This window comes from Monodon monoceros, unplaced genomic scaffold (assembly GCF_005190385.1).
Source record: "Monodon monoceros isolate NGI ecotype Baffin Bay Population unplaced genomic scaffold, NGI_Narwhal_1 Super_Scaffold_5, whole genome shotgun sequence".
NCBI lineage: Eukaryota > Metazoa > Chordata > Mammalia > Artiodactyla > Monodontidae > Monodon > Monodon monoceros.
The window spans coordinates 110,629,622-110,645,154 of record NW_021703782.1 but is presented as its reverse complement, the minus strand read 5'-3'; the positions used below and the strand labels follow the sequence as shown (position 1 = coordinate 110,645,154).

The window sequence follows — 15,533 nt, the reverse complement described above, 5'->3', positions numbered from 1 at the left end:
ATAGACACGCGTCTCCGCGTGCGGCGAGCGCGGTGTTCAGGGCGCTGCGTCCCACCATGGATAACACTCTCCTCTTCCCTCTCCGGCTTCCAGACTCTGCTGGGTCTGAAGACCTAGCGGGGTGCTGGGCTGGGGCTCCCGGGCACCTGGGGAGGGGATCCTGTTGCCTGACATGCTGGGATGCAGCCAGGTGTGGCCCCTGGTCTCCTGATGTGGGGCCAGCGGGGACAGCCACCTGTCTGTGCCCATCGGGGGCGTCTCCGGAGGCTTCAGAGGGTATGTGGGGTGACTTCTATCCACGGTGGGCCCTGGGGGAGCCTGAGTTTTGATGACCTCGGGCCTGAGTTTGGACCCTGGCAGGCTGCCCTCCCCCCGGCAGGAGACCCCTCTGGCTGGCGGCTCCCGCTGCTGGGAGCACCGGGCCCCCTCCCTCGTGGCCTGCTCCTGCCGGCCTTGCCCTGCCACTGTGTCCAGACCGGGCGACCCCACCTGGTGCCTCCTAATTACCTGCCTTATTTCTGTGCCGGTTCGCACTCCATCCCCCTGTGGGTTCTCTGCTGCGTGCCCAGGTCTAGAGCAGCACCTGGTGTGGAGAAGACACCCGGTCCCCACCTGATGGAAGGGGTAGAGTCATTTGAAATTCTGTGTCTCTCTGGGTGCCGCCGGCCGTGTCGAACCTGTCGGGATTTCAGAGAGACCATGGTGTGGTGGCCCCGTCATCCTTCCTGGTAACCGCTGAGCTGTCTCTGAGAGCCAGCTGGGCGTTGTGCTGGCCACTGGCAGGGGGCACCCGGGAAGGAGTGCTGGGCGCGTGGAGGCCCAGGTGTGGCAAGTCTGCAGGTTGGGAAGGGCCGGCCCTGGCAGGACCTGGTGGGCGGTGTACCCAGTGGAGCTCTGACCACGGCAGGGCCCCTCGTCCTAAGAGAGGATGCTGCTGAGACGGGGGGCCGCCAGGCTGGGTGGCTGGGTGAGGGGTGCAGTCACTGTGGGGGGTGGCGGTCCCTGCAGCGTCCCCTCCACTGACTGGTCCTGGATGTCTCTCGGGGGCCGGGGGCCAGGCCGTGTCAGGCCTAAACGGCAGGCGGCTGTGCCGGGAACCTCAGCCCCCCGGGCTGAAGATGGGATGGGGGAGGGCGGCTGGCGCTGGGGGCCCTGGGCCGGCTCTGGGGGTCAGCGGCTGGAGGGACCCTGGGCACGCCCCCTCCCTCCCAGGGATGCACAGCAGAGGGCACGCGGAGAGGGATTTACCTCCACGGTGGACCCTGTCCCAACTCAAACTCAGACCCCCCACCCCAACTAAAACCCTCCCGTCCTCCTGGCCCAGTGCGGGCAGCCAGGTGTGGTGCCAGAGCTGGGTCCCCGCTGCCCCCGCTCCTCCAGGTTTGGCCTTGGGCGAGTCCCTCGCCCCGACTGGGCCTCAGTTTCTTTGTGTGGGTGGGGCTCAGCGGGACCATTTTTGGGGGAGCAGGGGTGCCCTTGAGTGGCAGCTGCCATCCCAGGCCCCTCTTGTTTTTGCTTAAAATTCAGCCAAGGGATGCAGGCCGCGTGCAGGCCCTGGGCTCGGCTGGACCCGTGCGCTGACTGTGAGGCCTGGGCGGGCCGGGCTGAACCCTCCCTGACTCGGCTGTGCCTCCCGGGGCTGGTGAGGAGTGGCCCCGGGGTGCTCTCTCTTTCTAGAACGTGATCTCCCCGAGCTTGGCCCCTGGTGGGTCCGCTGAGCGCTGGGCCAACTCAGGGCCACGGGAGGCTTGGGGCAGAGCGGGCCTGTGGTGGCCCGGGGCCGCGGGGCCGGCCTCTGCACCTTCGAAACGACCCAGCCTGTCTTGTGCGCCCCTGAGGACGAGGGCCGCATCTGGGTCGGGCCAGGCAGGCGGACTAGAGGGCCGCGGCCCTCCCCGGGCGCCGCTGTGTGTCGAAACTGGTCGCTGACGCGGCCGCGGTGTTGAAATAAGTGCCTATGGGTTTCCCAACATCCTGCCAGCTGTCACAGGACCGCGTGTCAGGAGCCTGGGTGTCAGGCCTGGCCGGGGCCTCCCTCTTGGGGTGCCCAGTTCCCCGTTTTCTCCCCGGGGAAACGAGGAGAGACCGCCCCTCCCCTACCGCCACCTGGGTGGGGCAGAGGTCGTGACATCAGGGCAGGGTGGCATTACCCTGGGCCCACGTAACCCTTGTGACCTGCCCATTTTACGGAAGTCAGGTGGCTTTGGTGTGGAGGGCAGGATTTGAACCCAGGCCTCTGAGTCTGTGCCGATGCTCCCTCCTGGGCAGGAGGGAGGGGAGGGGCGGAGAGAGGAGGAGGCGGGCCAGGATGTCCCGCTGGCCCCGGGGGGGACACACGCCAGCCTGGTGGCAGAGGGCGGTGGCCAAGAGTCCTGGCTCCCATGCCCTCCGGTGGGCAGCCCTGGACTGGGGGTGTGGGCCCTCCACCTTGGGGAGACGGTGGGAAGCGGGCCTGGCGCTGCCCTGTGCGTGGGCAGCCAGTGACCGTGGTGGCTGCAGGTTCATTGATCATCCACTGTGCTCCAGGCCCTCGACTTCCGGGGCTCGTGGAGCCCTGCCTGTAACCTCCTGGGGTGGGTGTTCTTATGCTCAGTGTTCAGAGAGGAAACTGGGGCTCAGAGAGGCCAAGTGACCTGCTGGGGGCACACAGCAGGAGGCAGGGAACTGGTGTCTAGGCTGCGGCCAGTGAAGGCCACACTCTCTAGGATTCTGCCGCGTCAGGTTGGGAGGACGTGGTGTAATGGAAAAGCCCACCCCCAGTGGCAGGTCCTGGCCCTGCCATTCTGAGCTGTGCAACCTCTCTGATCCCTGAGGGACCTCTGCCAGCTTGGGTGTGGAGCGGGTTGAGGGCTGGAATCTGGCTCTCTGGATTAAGAGGAAGAGGAGAGGGGCTCAGGACCGTCTTCCCAGCACGGCGCTCCTGCAGCCCCCAGCCAGGTCCCCTGCGGGGTGGGGCCTGGGGTTCTAGGAACCTGTGGCCGGCCTCACCCTGACCGTGGCGTCTGCCCGGCGACCGTCGGCGGGGGAGGCGCCCTGGAGACTAGCCTCTTATGGATGAGGAAGTGGATGCTCAGAGAGGGTGAGGGGCTGGGCTTGGGCCACACAGCGAGGCAGCCGCTGAGCCAGGGGCCTGTGGACAGAGGGTGCGTCGGGAGACCCATGCGCTGGTAAGGTGGAAGTTTCAGTGGTCTGGTGGGGAGGACCACGCAGGTTCCAGGCGGTGACACTTAGCGCCTTCACTGGGGCTGGGAGTGACAGTAACGGGAAGAGCGGTGACCCCCGAGGTGGCTCTCGGTTACTGAGTACCTACTGTGTCCCAGGAACTGTGGTTGCTGCCTGCCTGCTGTGCACCAGGCACCGTGCTCAGCTTACACCATTTATGCCCTGAAACAACCCTGTCCGGAGATTTTATTCGCCCATTTTCCAGATGAGAACGTTGGCGCCCAGAGAGGTGACATTGCTTCCTGTGGTCCTTGGTCAGGAGGAGGTGGGGCTGGACTTGGACCCTGGTCTCAGCGCCTCCGGTGCCAGGGGTCCCCTGCGTGAGTCTGGTGCCCTCCCTGGGCCTCTGGCTGGGGTGACTGTCCTCATGGTGGGCATGCATGCAGGTCTGTCCCATCCCCCAGCTGTGCACACATAGCTCAGGGCGTGGTCTGCGGGGATGTAGGAGTCTACGGTAGGTTATAGCTGGAGGGAGGCAAGTGGAGTCTCCGACAGGACGGTAGAGTACCCTTCCTTCTGCTGCATCACTGACTGACTGGGCCCTTTGGGTTCCTGGAAAAGGCCTCTGGCTCTGGACGGGTTGTCCCTGGCAGGGCCTGGCCTTGACTGTCTGCCTGTCCCCAGCACAGTGGGGGGCAGTGAGGGAGCAGGCGTCCCACTAGGGGGTGCTCCGTGATACGTGAAGGGAGCCGAAGCCGAGGGCACTGTCCCCTTTCGGAGGACGAGGACGCTTAGACCCAGTGGGGTTGGGTCAGATGCCCGCGCCGCCCCCCCCCACACCGAGCTGTGAGCTGAGCAGCCAGGACTCGAACCCAGATCTGTGGGCTGTGGGACACCTGTGTTCACCACCTGTGGGGATGGATGAGGACAGGCCAGCCTCGTGGTCACTCGTTCACGTCCACTGCCTCCTGGCCGCTTTCTTCTTATGCGACATCTCTTTGTAGAAGAGGAGATAAAGGCTCAGAGGGGTTGTTCAGCCTTCTTGGGGTTGCACAGCTTGTCAGCACCTTAGGGCCTCTTTGGAACTTGGTGCTCGTCACTGTCATTCTGGAGGCAGGAAGGTCTCCTGGGCGCCCAGGCCAACGATGGCCATGAGCGCCACCTCCCGCCCTCCTCCTCGCGCCTTAGGGCCTCCTTGGAACTTGGTGCTTGCTCAGCTGGTTCTTAAGGACTGTGGTGAATCCTGCAGCCTGTATTGGCCCTTTCCCACCTCTCATCCCCAGTCCATTTGGTCTTTATTCAGTGCCTGCTGTGTTCCGGGCCCCAGGCCAGGCCCCAGGGATGCCTGGTGAACCAGTTGTGGCTCCAACCCTTGGAGGCCCCAGACCTTGGCAGTCTCAGACTAGTGGGCTGGGGACACCCTGTGGTGTTGTGAGTGCCCTGTTGAGGGTATGTAGTAGAAGACATCCCTACCCTGGCTGGGAGAATCAGGAGGGCTTCCTGGAGGAGGTGTTGTTTAAAACGGGGTTGGAGTGAGCCAGGAGAGGTGCAGGGGGAGTTTCAGGCCCAGGGAGCAGCATGTCCAAGCCTAGAGGTGAGAGAGCTGGTGTGTTTCTGGAAGTGACTCGGTTCCCAAGCCTGTGGGTGGAGAGTGGGCAGGCTCAGATTGGGGAGGGCCAGGGGCGCCGAGGTCTGGCGAGGAGGAGGGCGGGAGGTGGCTCTCATGGCCTGCGTTGGCCTGGGCGCCCAGGAGACCTTCCTGCTTCCAGAATGACAGTGGCATCTGGGCACTCAGCTGGCCCAGTCCTGGTCTGGGAGATGGGTGAGCTTCTTGGGGGGAGGCTGAGGGGTCTCCTGGTGGGCCTCGGCCCATTCTGGAGCTCTGGGGTTGGGATGCTGAGGCAGGTTGGTCCTAGGTAGCTGGCAGAAGCTTCAGGCAGGCCCTGGCCCAGAGTCACCCCCAGTTCATCTCAGGGTTAGCCCAGGGACCACTCGGATGGGTTGGCATTAGAGCTCGGGCCCGAGTGGTGCTGGTCAGCTGTCTCATAGCCGAGAACACAGGTGGGGCGACGAGCAGGTGTGGGGCTGGGCAGGGGACCCCCAGCCCTCCTAGGGCGCCTTCCAGCCCACGCTGGGGGAACCTTTGAAGGGCTCTGGGGCGGGTGGGGTTCTGGAGGAAATCAAATCCGTGTTTGGCCTGGAGAGCGCTTTTGGTGGGAGAATTTGTGCACGTGGCTGATGGGGGAAATGCTGAGATTCTGTAAAGCAACCTTTACCTCCCCCCGCCCCCCCCCCACCAAAAGAGAAAACAAAACTCAAGCACCCTGCAACGCTGTTAACAAAACCAAAGAAAGTCAAAACCAGCCACTGAGTCCCACCCACCCAAGGTTAGCTTGCTGGCTGCCTTTTCCCTCCGCGTGTAGACAGATAACGGCCCATCTTGGTGTTTATTATGCTTTAAATAAAAATGGAATGCAGATTTTCAGTGTCTATAAAGCTGAGGTCTCCAGTGGCAAGGCGAGACGCCCCCTTCCTTTTGGTGGAGGAAAAGGAGGCCTTTGGTGTGGGGGGTTAGGCCCTCCCATGGCCGGTGGAGGAGGGAACCGCTTCTTGGAGACTCTGGACCCAGGACCCAGGAGGATCCTGTGCCAACCACAGACCCCCAACCCTCGAGCACTGCCGGCTCCCCTGAGGGCATTGCCAGGTGGGGGGATTCAGGGGCTTCTGGGTCCCCAGCAGGGCATGTGTGTGTGCCCACGCCTTGACCCACGTGTGTGCTCACACCCGTCTGCGCTACCCGTCCCGGTGTCTCCATGCCCTGTGGCGTGGAGGATCCCGCCTTTGCTCGCTGTCTGTCCCCCTGTTGGCCCGCTCTGCTCACCTCCCTCAGCCCCGCACCTTGTGCCCAGGCAGCCTTGGACCCCTGTCTCGCCTGCACTGACCCAGCTGGGTGGCCTTGGGCAGGTTGAACTTTGTGTCTCCAAGCTTCACTTCTTCTGTAGAAAGACAGTGATGCTTGTAGAATTTCTGAAAGAGCTGGATGAGCTACACACTCTGAAGTGCTCAGTGTGGGCTCCCGGGCACTGGGCATTCAGGAAATGCTGGCAGTGCCCCTGCCTGGCTGGCGTTTAGCAGTGGGCCTTGGGGCGCTTGGGGGAGGGGCCTGGCCAGTTTTGCGCAGCCTCTGGGACCTGGTTGGGGACAGAGCCCCAGGCTTGCTGCTTCCCAGCTGTGGGCCCAGGGGGCCCCGCCCCTGTTCCCTTGGGCCCCCAGGCAGTGTGGGCACTCCCAGCTCTCCATGGGCACTGGTGGTCATCTGTCGGGTGTTTGTTGGTAGGCTAGCTGGCTACCCTCCTGCTGTCACTGTGGGCCGTTCCCCAGTGCAGGGGTCACGGCCTGTCCTGGTGACCCCGCTGAGCAATGAGCAGGTGAGAATGGGGGTAGCCCGGGTCCCCTCCCTCCAGGGCCGTCGGGTTGAGGCCCAGAGCGGTGCAGGGTTCCCCACGTCGAGCTCCGCCGTGGGGCAGGCCCCGTTTGGAGCTTGCCCTGGGCTCTGGGGTACAGTGCGCTCGCGGTGAAACGCACGCATCGCCCACGTTCAGGGGCACCCAGAGCGAGAGCTGGCCCCCGTCAGCCCTGGCTCACCTCTTTCACTTTGCTCCCCTCAGACTTCACGGGAACGGGCTGTCGGGACCCGCTCTTCACGCGGCCCTGGCCCGGGGGTGCGTCTGTTTCTTTGTTTCATCCCAGGAGGCAGGACTCTGCCTTTGACAAGTTCACCGTCAAGTTTCACCGTGTGTGTGGCCGGTTAACTCGTCCACGTGTGTCGCTGGGCCTCTGTAGCCCGGGCCCGGGGCTGCCACGGCTGGGGAGCATATGTTCAGGGGCAGCGCTGTGCCCAGGGGTGTCAGGGTTGCCCTGCACACAGGTTGGGTGCTTCACATCCTATTGTTAACCACGCAGAGCCTGGTGGCGGATGAAGGCCCTGGGGTTATGTGCCTCGGGGGGATGTGGGGTGTCGGCCCCTGTCCCCGCTCCCCATCGCCTGCCTGTGCAGGATTTGGGGGAGTGGGGAGCCCCCTGTCTTCCAGAGATTTATCATGTTCACCTGCGAGTCTGAGTTCTCCCTTTTTCTAGTCCTCTGTGTGTGTGTGTGTGTGTGTGTGTGTGTGTGTTTTCGTGGGTCACGGACCCCTGCTGCCCAGACCAGCCCGTGTCCCGGGAACCCGTCCCGTCCCCTCGGGCGGGGGAGGTGGCAGGTGCTGAGAAGGTGCCTGTGTGGCTGGGGGCTGGGCGGGGCTGTGGGCGCCCGGCCACCCTGGGGGTCAAAGCCCACGGCCCTCCCCACACCCTGCCCTCCCAGATGGGGGCTGCACGGCGGACGGTGGTGCCATGGGTGCCGAGCAGGTTTCACACTGACTGCGTTTGGGGATTAGAAGCAGCTCAGCAGGAAGCTGGCAGCCGCGAGCCTTCTGGGCAAGGCAGGGAGGGGCCGAGGGCGCGGGCTCCGGGAAGAGGCCGGGGAGAGGGGGACCGTGGGTGCCAGGCCACCCCGGCCTGCTTCAGGGGCGCATTCTGGGACGGGTGCCGTCGTCATGGGGAGAGAGGCGTGCTCTCCATCGGCTGGGGCCACGCAGGGAAGCCAGGCCGCCCCGGGCGTAGCCGTGTGATGGTTGTGTGCAGGTCCCTGGGCCGGGGCGGGGTCCTAGCCCCCGAGCAGTTTCACTCTTGTCCCCCGAGGGGCCACACACTCCTGTCTCTGGAGGGTGGAGCAGGGAGAAGAGGTGGCCCGTTCCTGGTGGCCTGCAGGGAAACGAGGATGCTTCCCTGGCCCCCGTCCCCGTGGAGCTGTCCCCGGGGGTGGGGGTGGGGCTGTTGATGCCCGTCCAGACCGTGGCAGTGCCCGGGGGCAGGTGTGAGGTGTAGCTCTCCCTGTCTCCCCGGCTGGCTGAGACGTGGTTCACCAGCGTCGGTCGAGAGCTCCGTTGCAGCCAGAGGTGGGGCGCTCCGACCCCCGCGTGCTTGCCCTGCTCCGCTCCGGAGGGCAGCCTGGAGCCGGGTTTGTGGAGGGAGGCTGGTTCCCCCCGCACACCGAGGGCTCTGGACCCCAGAGGTGCCGCAGCCTGACCGTGTGTCCATCTGCCTCCGGGATCCCGCGGACGTCCTGCCCACAGGTGGCCCTCCGGGCCCCGCCCGGCTGCCTTGTGAATCCCCTTGAACCGAGTGCAGGGGGGGAGCCAGGCCATCCTTGGCCGTGACTTTGTTTCGTTTCCTCGAGTCGGCTTGTCCTGCTCCATCCTGTGCCCGGAAGAGAGGCCAGCCCCTGCCTCGGTGGGGCCCCTCGCCCCTCGCCTTCCCTCCGGCGGGGGTGGGCCCCGCTGACGTCCGTCCAGCAGTCATAGCAGCTGTAGCCGCTGACGGTCGCCGGCCCAGTGGCACAGCTCCCGCCTCGCTGGCCCTCCTGCCTGCCGCCTCGCGCAGCAGGAGTGGACCTGTTTGCTGTTCCCTGTCCTACCTGCTTGTCCCTGCTGTGCTCTTCCTGGGCCCTTGGCCTTTATTTCCCCTTCTGACCCCGCCACCGTTCACTCTGCCCCCGGGAGTCTGTCCCCACTTCCTGTGGGCTTCCCGGTTCCTGCTGCTGAGGGAGCGGTGTCCATGCCTGCGGACCGAAGGGGGCACAGACTGCCTCAAGGTGGGTGCCCGGCACGGGGGGCTCCTGGGGACTCCCGGGCCAGGGCCTCCCTTGCTCTCTGGCCGCGGCGGCACAACGGGGGAGCCTGAGGAGGGCCCCGCCCCGGATGGTGGGTGGGCGGTGGCCCTTCTGTGTCGGAGGCCCGCTCCAGCCCTTATAGCTGCGGTGTGGCCGCCCTCTTAGAGGCGTTTGCCATGCTCACCTGACGGCTGGCAGGCCCTCAGCCTCCCGGCCGTCACCCCTTCTCGGCCCCCCTGATTCCCGGGAGGTGACACGACACTCCTGATTGATGACTGAGACCTCGGGCCCGGCCTGAACGCTCTGGCCGAGACCCTCCCTGGGGTGGGCTTCCCTGTGTGGCCCCGGCCAGAGCCCGAGACCCAGAGGCCTGTGGCCTGTAGGGTGCCAGGGCCCATTGGCCTACCTGGCCCCTAGGGTGAAGCTCAGCCTCACAGGGGGAGGGCAGAGGTCCGGGCCTGGGTTTGGGGGCCTCAGCGCCCTCCCTGGTCGGTGGGCACACTGGCCTCTGGGCTGGTGACTCGAGGAGCGTGTGGGCCCCAGCTCCCAGGCCCTTCCCTGCACCGCTCCCCGGGGCCTGTGGGGTCTTTGGGATCGGGCTCCAGCCCTACAGGGGCTACAGTTCCTGGGTCACCCGCCTGAGTGTGACCTACCCGGGCCCCTCCTGAGGGCCCCTTTGTGGCCCAGTGCCTGGCCGGCCCCCTCCCCGGTTCCCAGGCCCATCCCGCCGGCCGCCGGCATCAAGTCTGGACAAGTGTGGCGTGTGTGTTCAGGGCGGCCGCCTGTGGAGGGGCCGGAGGTGGCATGCCGGCCCTGTGAGTCACACGGAGCCTGGGAGCCGGGGCGGCGGGGGCCCGGCCGTGGGCGGGCGTGACAGGGCACGCTGCCGGCCTGGCCCGGGGGACTGGGGGCCGGGGGCTGCCTGCGCCTCCTGGAGGAGCTGGGACAAGGCCCAGATCTGGGGTTGGGGTCTCTGAGACCCAGCCTCCCCTCCCCGGGCTGTGCAGCGGGGGGCGGGGCTCCTGCCTGCGGCCCGGCTCAGAGCCTCACACGGAGCAGACGCTGCCCAGGTGCCTGCCTTCCAGGTGGGCAGAGAACCTGCTGGGGGGGAGGGGGACGGGGAGGTGGGGAGGCAGATGGGCACGGAGTCCAGGCCCCTGGGTCGGGTGGGTCGATGTCCAGGGGGCAAGCATGGCAGTGGGCTCAGTTTGAAGGGGCAGCTGCCGCTGTCCCAGGGCACCTCCAGGCCAGACCCCAACCCTCCTGTCCGGCTGGGGATAACGCTGGCCACCGAGGCCTGCTGAACACCTGCAGACCCCTCCCCCCGGGTCTCGGGGGTTAGAGGCCAGAGTACAGGCCTCTGTGGTGCTTCCGGGCCGCCAGTCCCGGGGTTCGGGGGGCTTAGAGCTGCAGGGGTTCCAGGGTCGGCAGCAGCCCCACCTCCTCCTGAGGGTCAGCACCCCGCTCTCCCGCTTGTGGCAGAGACAGCAGAGCCCCAGGGGCAGTGGGCGTGTGGAGGCCCTGCTGTGGGGCGTGGTGCCCACCGCACAGGGCAGTCAGACTGAGCCGGGGCCTGAGCCCGGCGGAGCCTCTTGTCGGATCTGTGACCCGGGCACTGTGTGCCCTCTGAGCCTCGGCTGCTGCTTCTGCAAAGCGGGAGGGCTCCTGCCCTTGAGGGCCGGTGTGGGCACCGCTGCAGGGAGGGAGCGGCCTGCAGGCTGGGCTGGGGCACTGAGGTCCCGGGGGAGGCGGGGCGGCTGGAGCAGGGCAGAGGTTGCAGAGGCTTTGAAGAGGCAGCATGCCTGGGGGCGGGGGTGGGGTGACCAGCCCGGGCTTGGGGCTGGTGTCCAGGAGGACCCGGCCTGTCTGCAGACCTGCCTTCTGGGGCGGTGGGCTCGGACCTGAGCTAGCATCTACAGGGCTGGGGCTCTGTCCAGACCTTCCTACTCTGTCTAGCAGGTGTGAGGAGGGCTCCCTGGAGGAGTGTCCCCGACAGGAAGACCCAGAGGGGATGACCATGCTGCTCTGAGGGCCAGGGCTGGGGCTGAGAGGGGCTGATGGCCACACCAGCTGGAGCCTCCCGGGGACGCTGGGCTGGGCACCGAGACCGTTGTGGGGCAGATTGGCCGTGGTGGCCCCAGGGCCCCTCTGAGAGAGGGAGGTGGGGCTGGCCTTGGTGGGAGTGATCGATAGAGACCCCTGGGTGAATTCAGGGTTTTTCCAAGGTGTAACGGTCAGCAGTAGGGGTGGGGCCCCTGCTCAGGGCATTGAGGGGGTGGCTTCACGGCGGACTAGCCCCTGACTTCCTGGGCGTCCCTGTGGGCGCCTCCTGGGTGTAGGAAAACAGGAAGAATCAAGTGCTCCTGGTGGGGGGCAGGGGGCTGCAGGTGGAGCCATAAGCAGTCCTCGTGCGCCCACCAGGGAGCCCTCGTCACCCCCGGCCCCAGGCCCGCTGGCCTCAGCGTGGCCCTTGGTCTCTGTGCTGCCCCTCCAGCACCCCCCCCCGCCCCCCACCCCACCAGGATGTGAGCGAGAGGGAGGGGGCCGCTGGCTGAGCCAGGGGGCAGCGCCGGGGGCTCAACGTAGCCATGTGGGCTGGTGCCTCCGCCCACCCCCGGCCCCTGCTTGCTGTTCTCTCGTGCCGGCCTTGGGGAGGAAGGAAGCTGAGGGTTGGGTGGTGTGTGTGTGTGTGTGTGTGTGTGTGTGTGTGTGTGTGTTTGTTTTCGCCTGGGCTCCGGGGCTGCTGGCTAGGGCCTGGGCTCCAGCCTCCAGTGCCTTGACTGCGAGGGTGAGGCCTGGGGAAGGCAGGGGGCTGCAGCGGGGCCTGGTGGGCCAGGAGGTAGTCACTGAGGCAGGTCTAGGACAGCTGGAGGGAGAGACAGGCTGCCCCAGAGCCCGTCTGCCAGGGGCAACCCCGGGGCCAACATCTTGGGTGTTGCCAGACTGTCCAGGAGGCCCAGAAGCGGGGTCTGGACCAGGGCCCCTGTGCTTGGAAGTAACAGTAGGTCTCTGGGATGGAGAGGTGCAGGGGGCGAGGGGAGGGACCTTTCAGGCCGCATGCCGACCCCCTTGTTACATCTGGGGGGAAGCTGGGGCTGGGAGAGGGGCAGCCCTGTGGCCGGGGGGGCGGGGGGTGTGATCTGTGGTTTTTCTCTACTTTCTGTGGGGTAGACACTCCCGCCGTGGCCAGCCTGAAGCCACTGACGTGATGTCGCTGAACGCTGGTCGGGAAGAGATGCGCGTGTGAGCTGCTTCAGCCCCCCGGGCCCCCCCCCCGGGCCCCCCCGCGGGCCCCCCTTTTCTGCCCACCCGGAGGCAGCACGTGTTGCTGCTTGGGATTCTGCTCAGCGCCTAGCGCGTTCTGGGCACTCGCTAAGTGTCTGAGCGCCTTTGGCTGGGCCAGCCCAGGGCAGGGCCTGGCTGGTGAGACCCCCGGGGGGCAGGAGGCACCTGGCAGTGCCCAGCGCAGACTTGCGGGCCTCGGGGCCCACGTGGATGTGGCTCGTGTACGCACACGCTGGCCGGGGTGGCAGGGCTTGGGGCATCTGAGCACCCAGTCCTGCGAGGGGACCCCCAGTTGTCACCACACAGGTGGGTCACGTGCCCAGGTTGCGTCGTCACCCCTGAGGCCACCCAGCTGGTGGGACAGGCCCAGCGCCTGGTCAGCTGCACCCTCTCTGAGGGCGCCGAGGTTGGGTCTTCCTGCCAGCGATGCGCCGGCACAGGAGGTGGCACCGTCCGGGCATGGGGTGGTGTTCGGGGGGCCTGAGGCTGAGGGGGCGTGGTGGGCTGGGGGCCAGCTGCTGGCCAGGATGCGCCCTGGGCCCAGCACTGGGTGCTGAGGCAGGATTAAGTCTCTGTTGACTCGAGAGGTGACCCCGCCTGCCACCTGTGGGGCTGAGCACCTTTCCTGCCCTGGTGCGGTAGCGCTCAAGTGGTGAGGCTCGTTGGGCGCAAGTGAACTGAGTCAGTGGGGCTAGGGTCCAGAGGACCTCACAGGCACCTCCGCATCCGAGGAGGAGCTGGGGGTCACGGCAGACCACCAGCCACAGCTGAGTGGGCGTGGCTTGCATCTGTGACTGGGGCTGGGCTGTGATCCTCGCTGCAGGCCGGCCCTCGCCACGCCCCCATCCATCGGGTGAGCTTAGCCAGGTGTGGTCCCGGGCCCTGAACCAGGCAAGCAGGGAGCCCGGAGCTGTGAAGAGGAGTGAATGAGGAATCCCGGCCAATACGGAGGAGGGCGGCAGCAGCCTCGGGACCGTCTGGCCAGGCTCTTGCTAAAATCAGGCCTCCGCAGAGGCTGTTTATGTCATTACCGTGAAAACCACACGTGCACACGGCAGAAACCTGAGACAAATAACATGGGAAAGGATGTCCCATCTCCGTCCCTGGAGCTGGGCGTCCTGGACCCGCCACTCTGCAGTGTGACCCCTGGGGATTTCCCTCTTCATCCTTGATCCCCAGACTTTAGTGGGTTCCGGTGAGTGTGGACCTCCATGGTCAGGGCGGGGTGGGTGGTGGGCCCCCTGGAGGGAAGGGACCTGCCCGGGTCCCACAGCAAGTTGGGTCTCAGGTGGAGAGCGCCGTGCGAGCGGATGGGTGCGTGATGGTGGGGTGCGCTGGAGACGCCTGGGGGGCAGGGGGGGGGGGCTGCTGCTGGGCCGGCAGCCGGGTCAGCGTGGGCGGGAGTCCCTCGTCCTTCTGTAGGAGTCCTGCTGGACGAGCGAGGCCGCCTGGGCCCCGACCCTGCCCCACGGCCAGTGCCAGGCCTGGAGTGGGCAGCGGGGTTTCCATGTGCTCAAGTGAGGGCACCGCCTGCCTTCTGTCCGGGGCCGGCCTGGCCGCCCGCTGCCACAGAGCAGGCCGTGTGCGGGCAGCCTCGGCCCCTGCAGCCTGATGTGGACAGTGTTGGTTGGACCTTAGGCCTCCGGGGGGCAGGGATTGAGGATGCCCCACTTGCCTGCCAGAGCGCAGCGGGGCTGAAGGCCGTGTGATATAGCCCCCCGCACCCTCACTTCCACCGCCGGCCCTGGGCTGGGCTGCTGGCTGATGGGCTACAAAAGGCATTCTGTGCCCCGGGAGAATGACCCCGTTGTGTGGCTGGAGGGTGGCCGGGGGCCACGAAGCCTTCCTTCCTTCCGTACTTCCTGCACACCCGCTCTGAGGCCGAGCCCCCACCCGGGGCTCGTCTAGTCCTGTCCAGGCCCTGCTTCCCGGGCTGGGGGGCTCCCAGCGGCTGTCAAGGCCCTGCTGCACCGCCGCCTCTCCCCTGCTCGGCCTGCGCCTGCGCCGTCGTCCCTCCCGCAGGACCTTCGCTGCTGGCGCGTCAGGGTACAGGATGCTCCCGTCGGGGAGCAGGGGGAGGCGTGGTGGGGACCTGAGGGTGGGCGGGGGTCTGTGGCCCCCACGAGTGCTGCTTGGGCTTCTTCCAGCCCACCCCCCACCCCCGCCAGGCCCGCACATATGGGCGAATGAGCGTGACTGGGTGTGCCGGCTGGCAGCGCGTCGGGGAGCCGTCGTGCCCCATCCCCGCGCCCTCACGCCAGCCTGCAGCTGGGGAAGTGGGCTCGGCCAGGTCTCCTGACTTGCCCACGGCCACGCAGCTGGCAGCGGAGGAGTGGATTTGAACTCCGGTCTGGGCCTTGCCCTCTCCCTCTTCTGGGCCCCTGGCTGGGCGAGGGTCCCATGCGCCGCGTCGTCTGAAGGCTGAGACTGCTCTCAGGTGGAGGAAACGAGGCTGGGGTCCCTGTTCTCCTCTGAGAAGCGCTTGGCTTCGGCCAGCGGGAGCCGCCTGTGGTCACAGGTGTCTGGGTGAGGGTGGTGGGCCGGGCGGCCCTGGGAAAGGGGAACTCAGCAGTTCCGGTGGATTCCCAGCTGCCTGGCGGAGACGCTGGCCCTCCCGGGCCTCCTTCCTCGCCGGCTTCTGCTGCTTTGCTCGTCCACCGTGCGGCATCGCCAGAGGCCGTGGGACCCTGAGCCGGCGGGCCGGGGGCTGATGGGGCCGCCCCCGTGGGGGGACCTCTCGCCCGCCCTGGCCATGAGGCTGCACCTTCTGGCCTTTCGGGAGGTGGCCTGGCCTGGCGGGCGGGCGACCTCAGGTGGCCGGCAGGTGAGGGCTGGGCTTGGGGGGCGCTGGGGGCGGTATGGCCTGGGAGGTGCCTGTGTCTTGTCTGTAGGGTGCGGTGCTCGTGGTGACCGCGCCGGGGCGGGGGGATGCGGGGGACAGGTGGGGAGAGCCGGGCCGGTGCTGGGTGTCTGCACAGAGTGTGCCTGTCTAGGGCCAGTCACGGCTGCCCAGCGCACGTGAGGTGCCCGGCTGTGCTCGACGCATCCGGTCGGGGTCCCGATTCTTGCCCCCGGCCCGAGGCCGGGGCTGCTGGGCTCTGGCCTGCCCTGGGTGTCTGGGCCAACGGGTTTTTGGGTGGGGAAGGGAAAGGGGCTGGCTCTTTTCCTCTCCTTGCCTTGAGGCTCCCTGGAGGGCCTCTTGGGGTCTGGCTTTTCAGATGAGGAAACTGAGGCTGGGGATGGCGGGGACTTGTCTGGTTGGAGGGTGTGGTGGACCTGGACCATCCTCCTGGGTCTGGTGTGGGAAACGTCCGCTGTGGGAGCCACAGGCACCCTGCGATGAGGCCGCACGGGGCTTGGGCTGCCCGGAGCCGGC

The 15,533-nt window shown here is 67.0% G+C and overlaps 2 protein-coding genes across 4 annotated transcripts in view; one reads left to right on the top strand and one right to left on the bottom strand.

Moving 5' to 3' along the window:
• Positions 1-15,533, top strand: part of RXRA (retinoid X receptor alpha) — a 95,141-nt gene that overhangs the window by 40,343 nt on the left and 39,265 nt on the right. The window contains exon 1 of one of the 3 annotated variants that reach the window (XM_029203716.1): positions 14,773-14,981. The exons of the other annotated variants lie outside the window; for them this stretch is intronic. The gene's annotated coding sequence lies outside the window, so the exon portion shown is untranslated. Of the gene's footprint in view, positions 1-14,772; positions 14,982-15,533 lie in introns of those variants that run through there. 3 annotated transcript variants of the gene reach the window in all.
• LOC114884505 (vegetative cell wall protein gp1-like) lies at positions 10,274-13,007 on the bottom strand. The gene is made up of 3 exons (XM_029203490.1): positions 12,870-13,007; positions 12,494-12,643; positions 10,274-11,020 (listed from the first exon to the last, which is right to left on the bottom strand). Exons 1-3 carry the CDS (start codon positions 13,005-13,007, stop codon positions 10,274-10,276), a joined length of 1,035 nt encoding a protein of 344 aa, XP_029059323.1.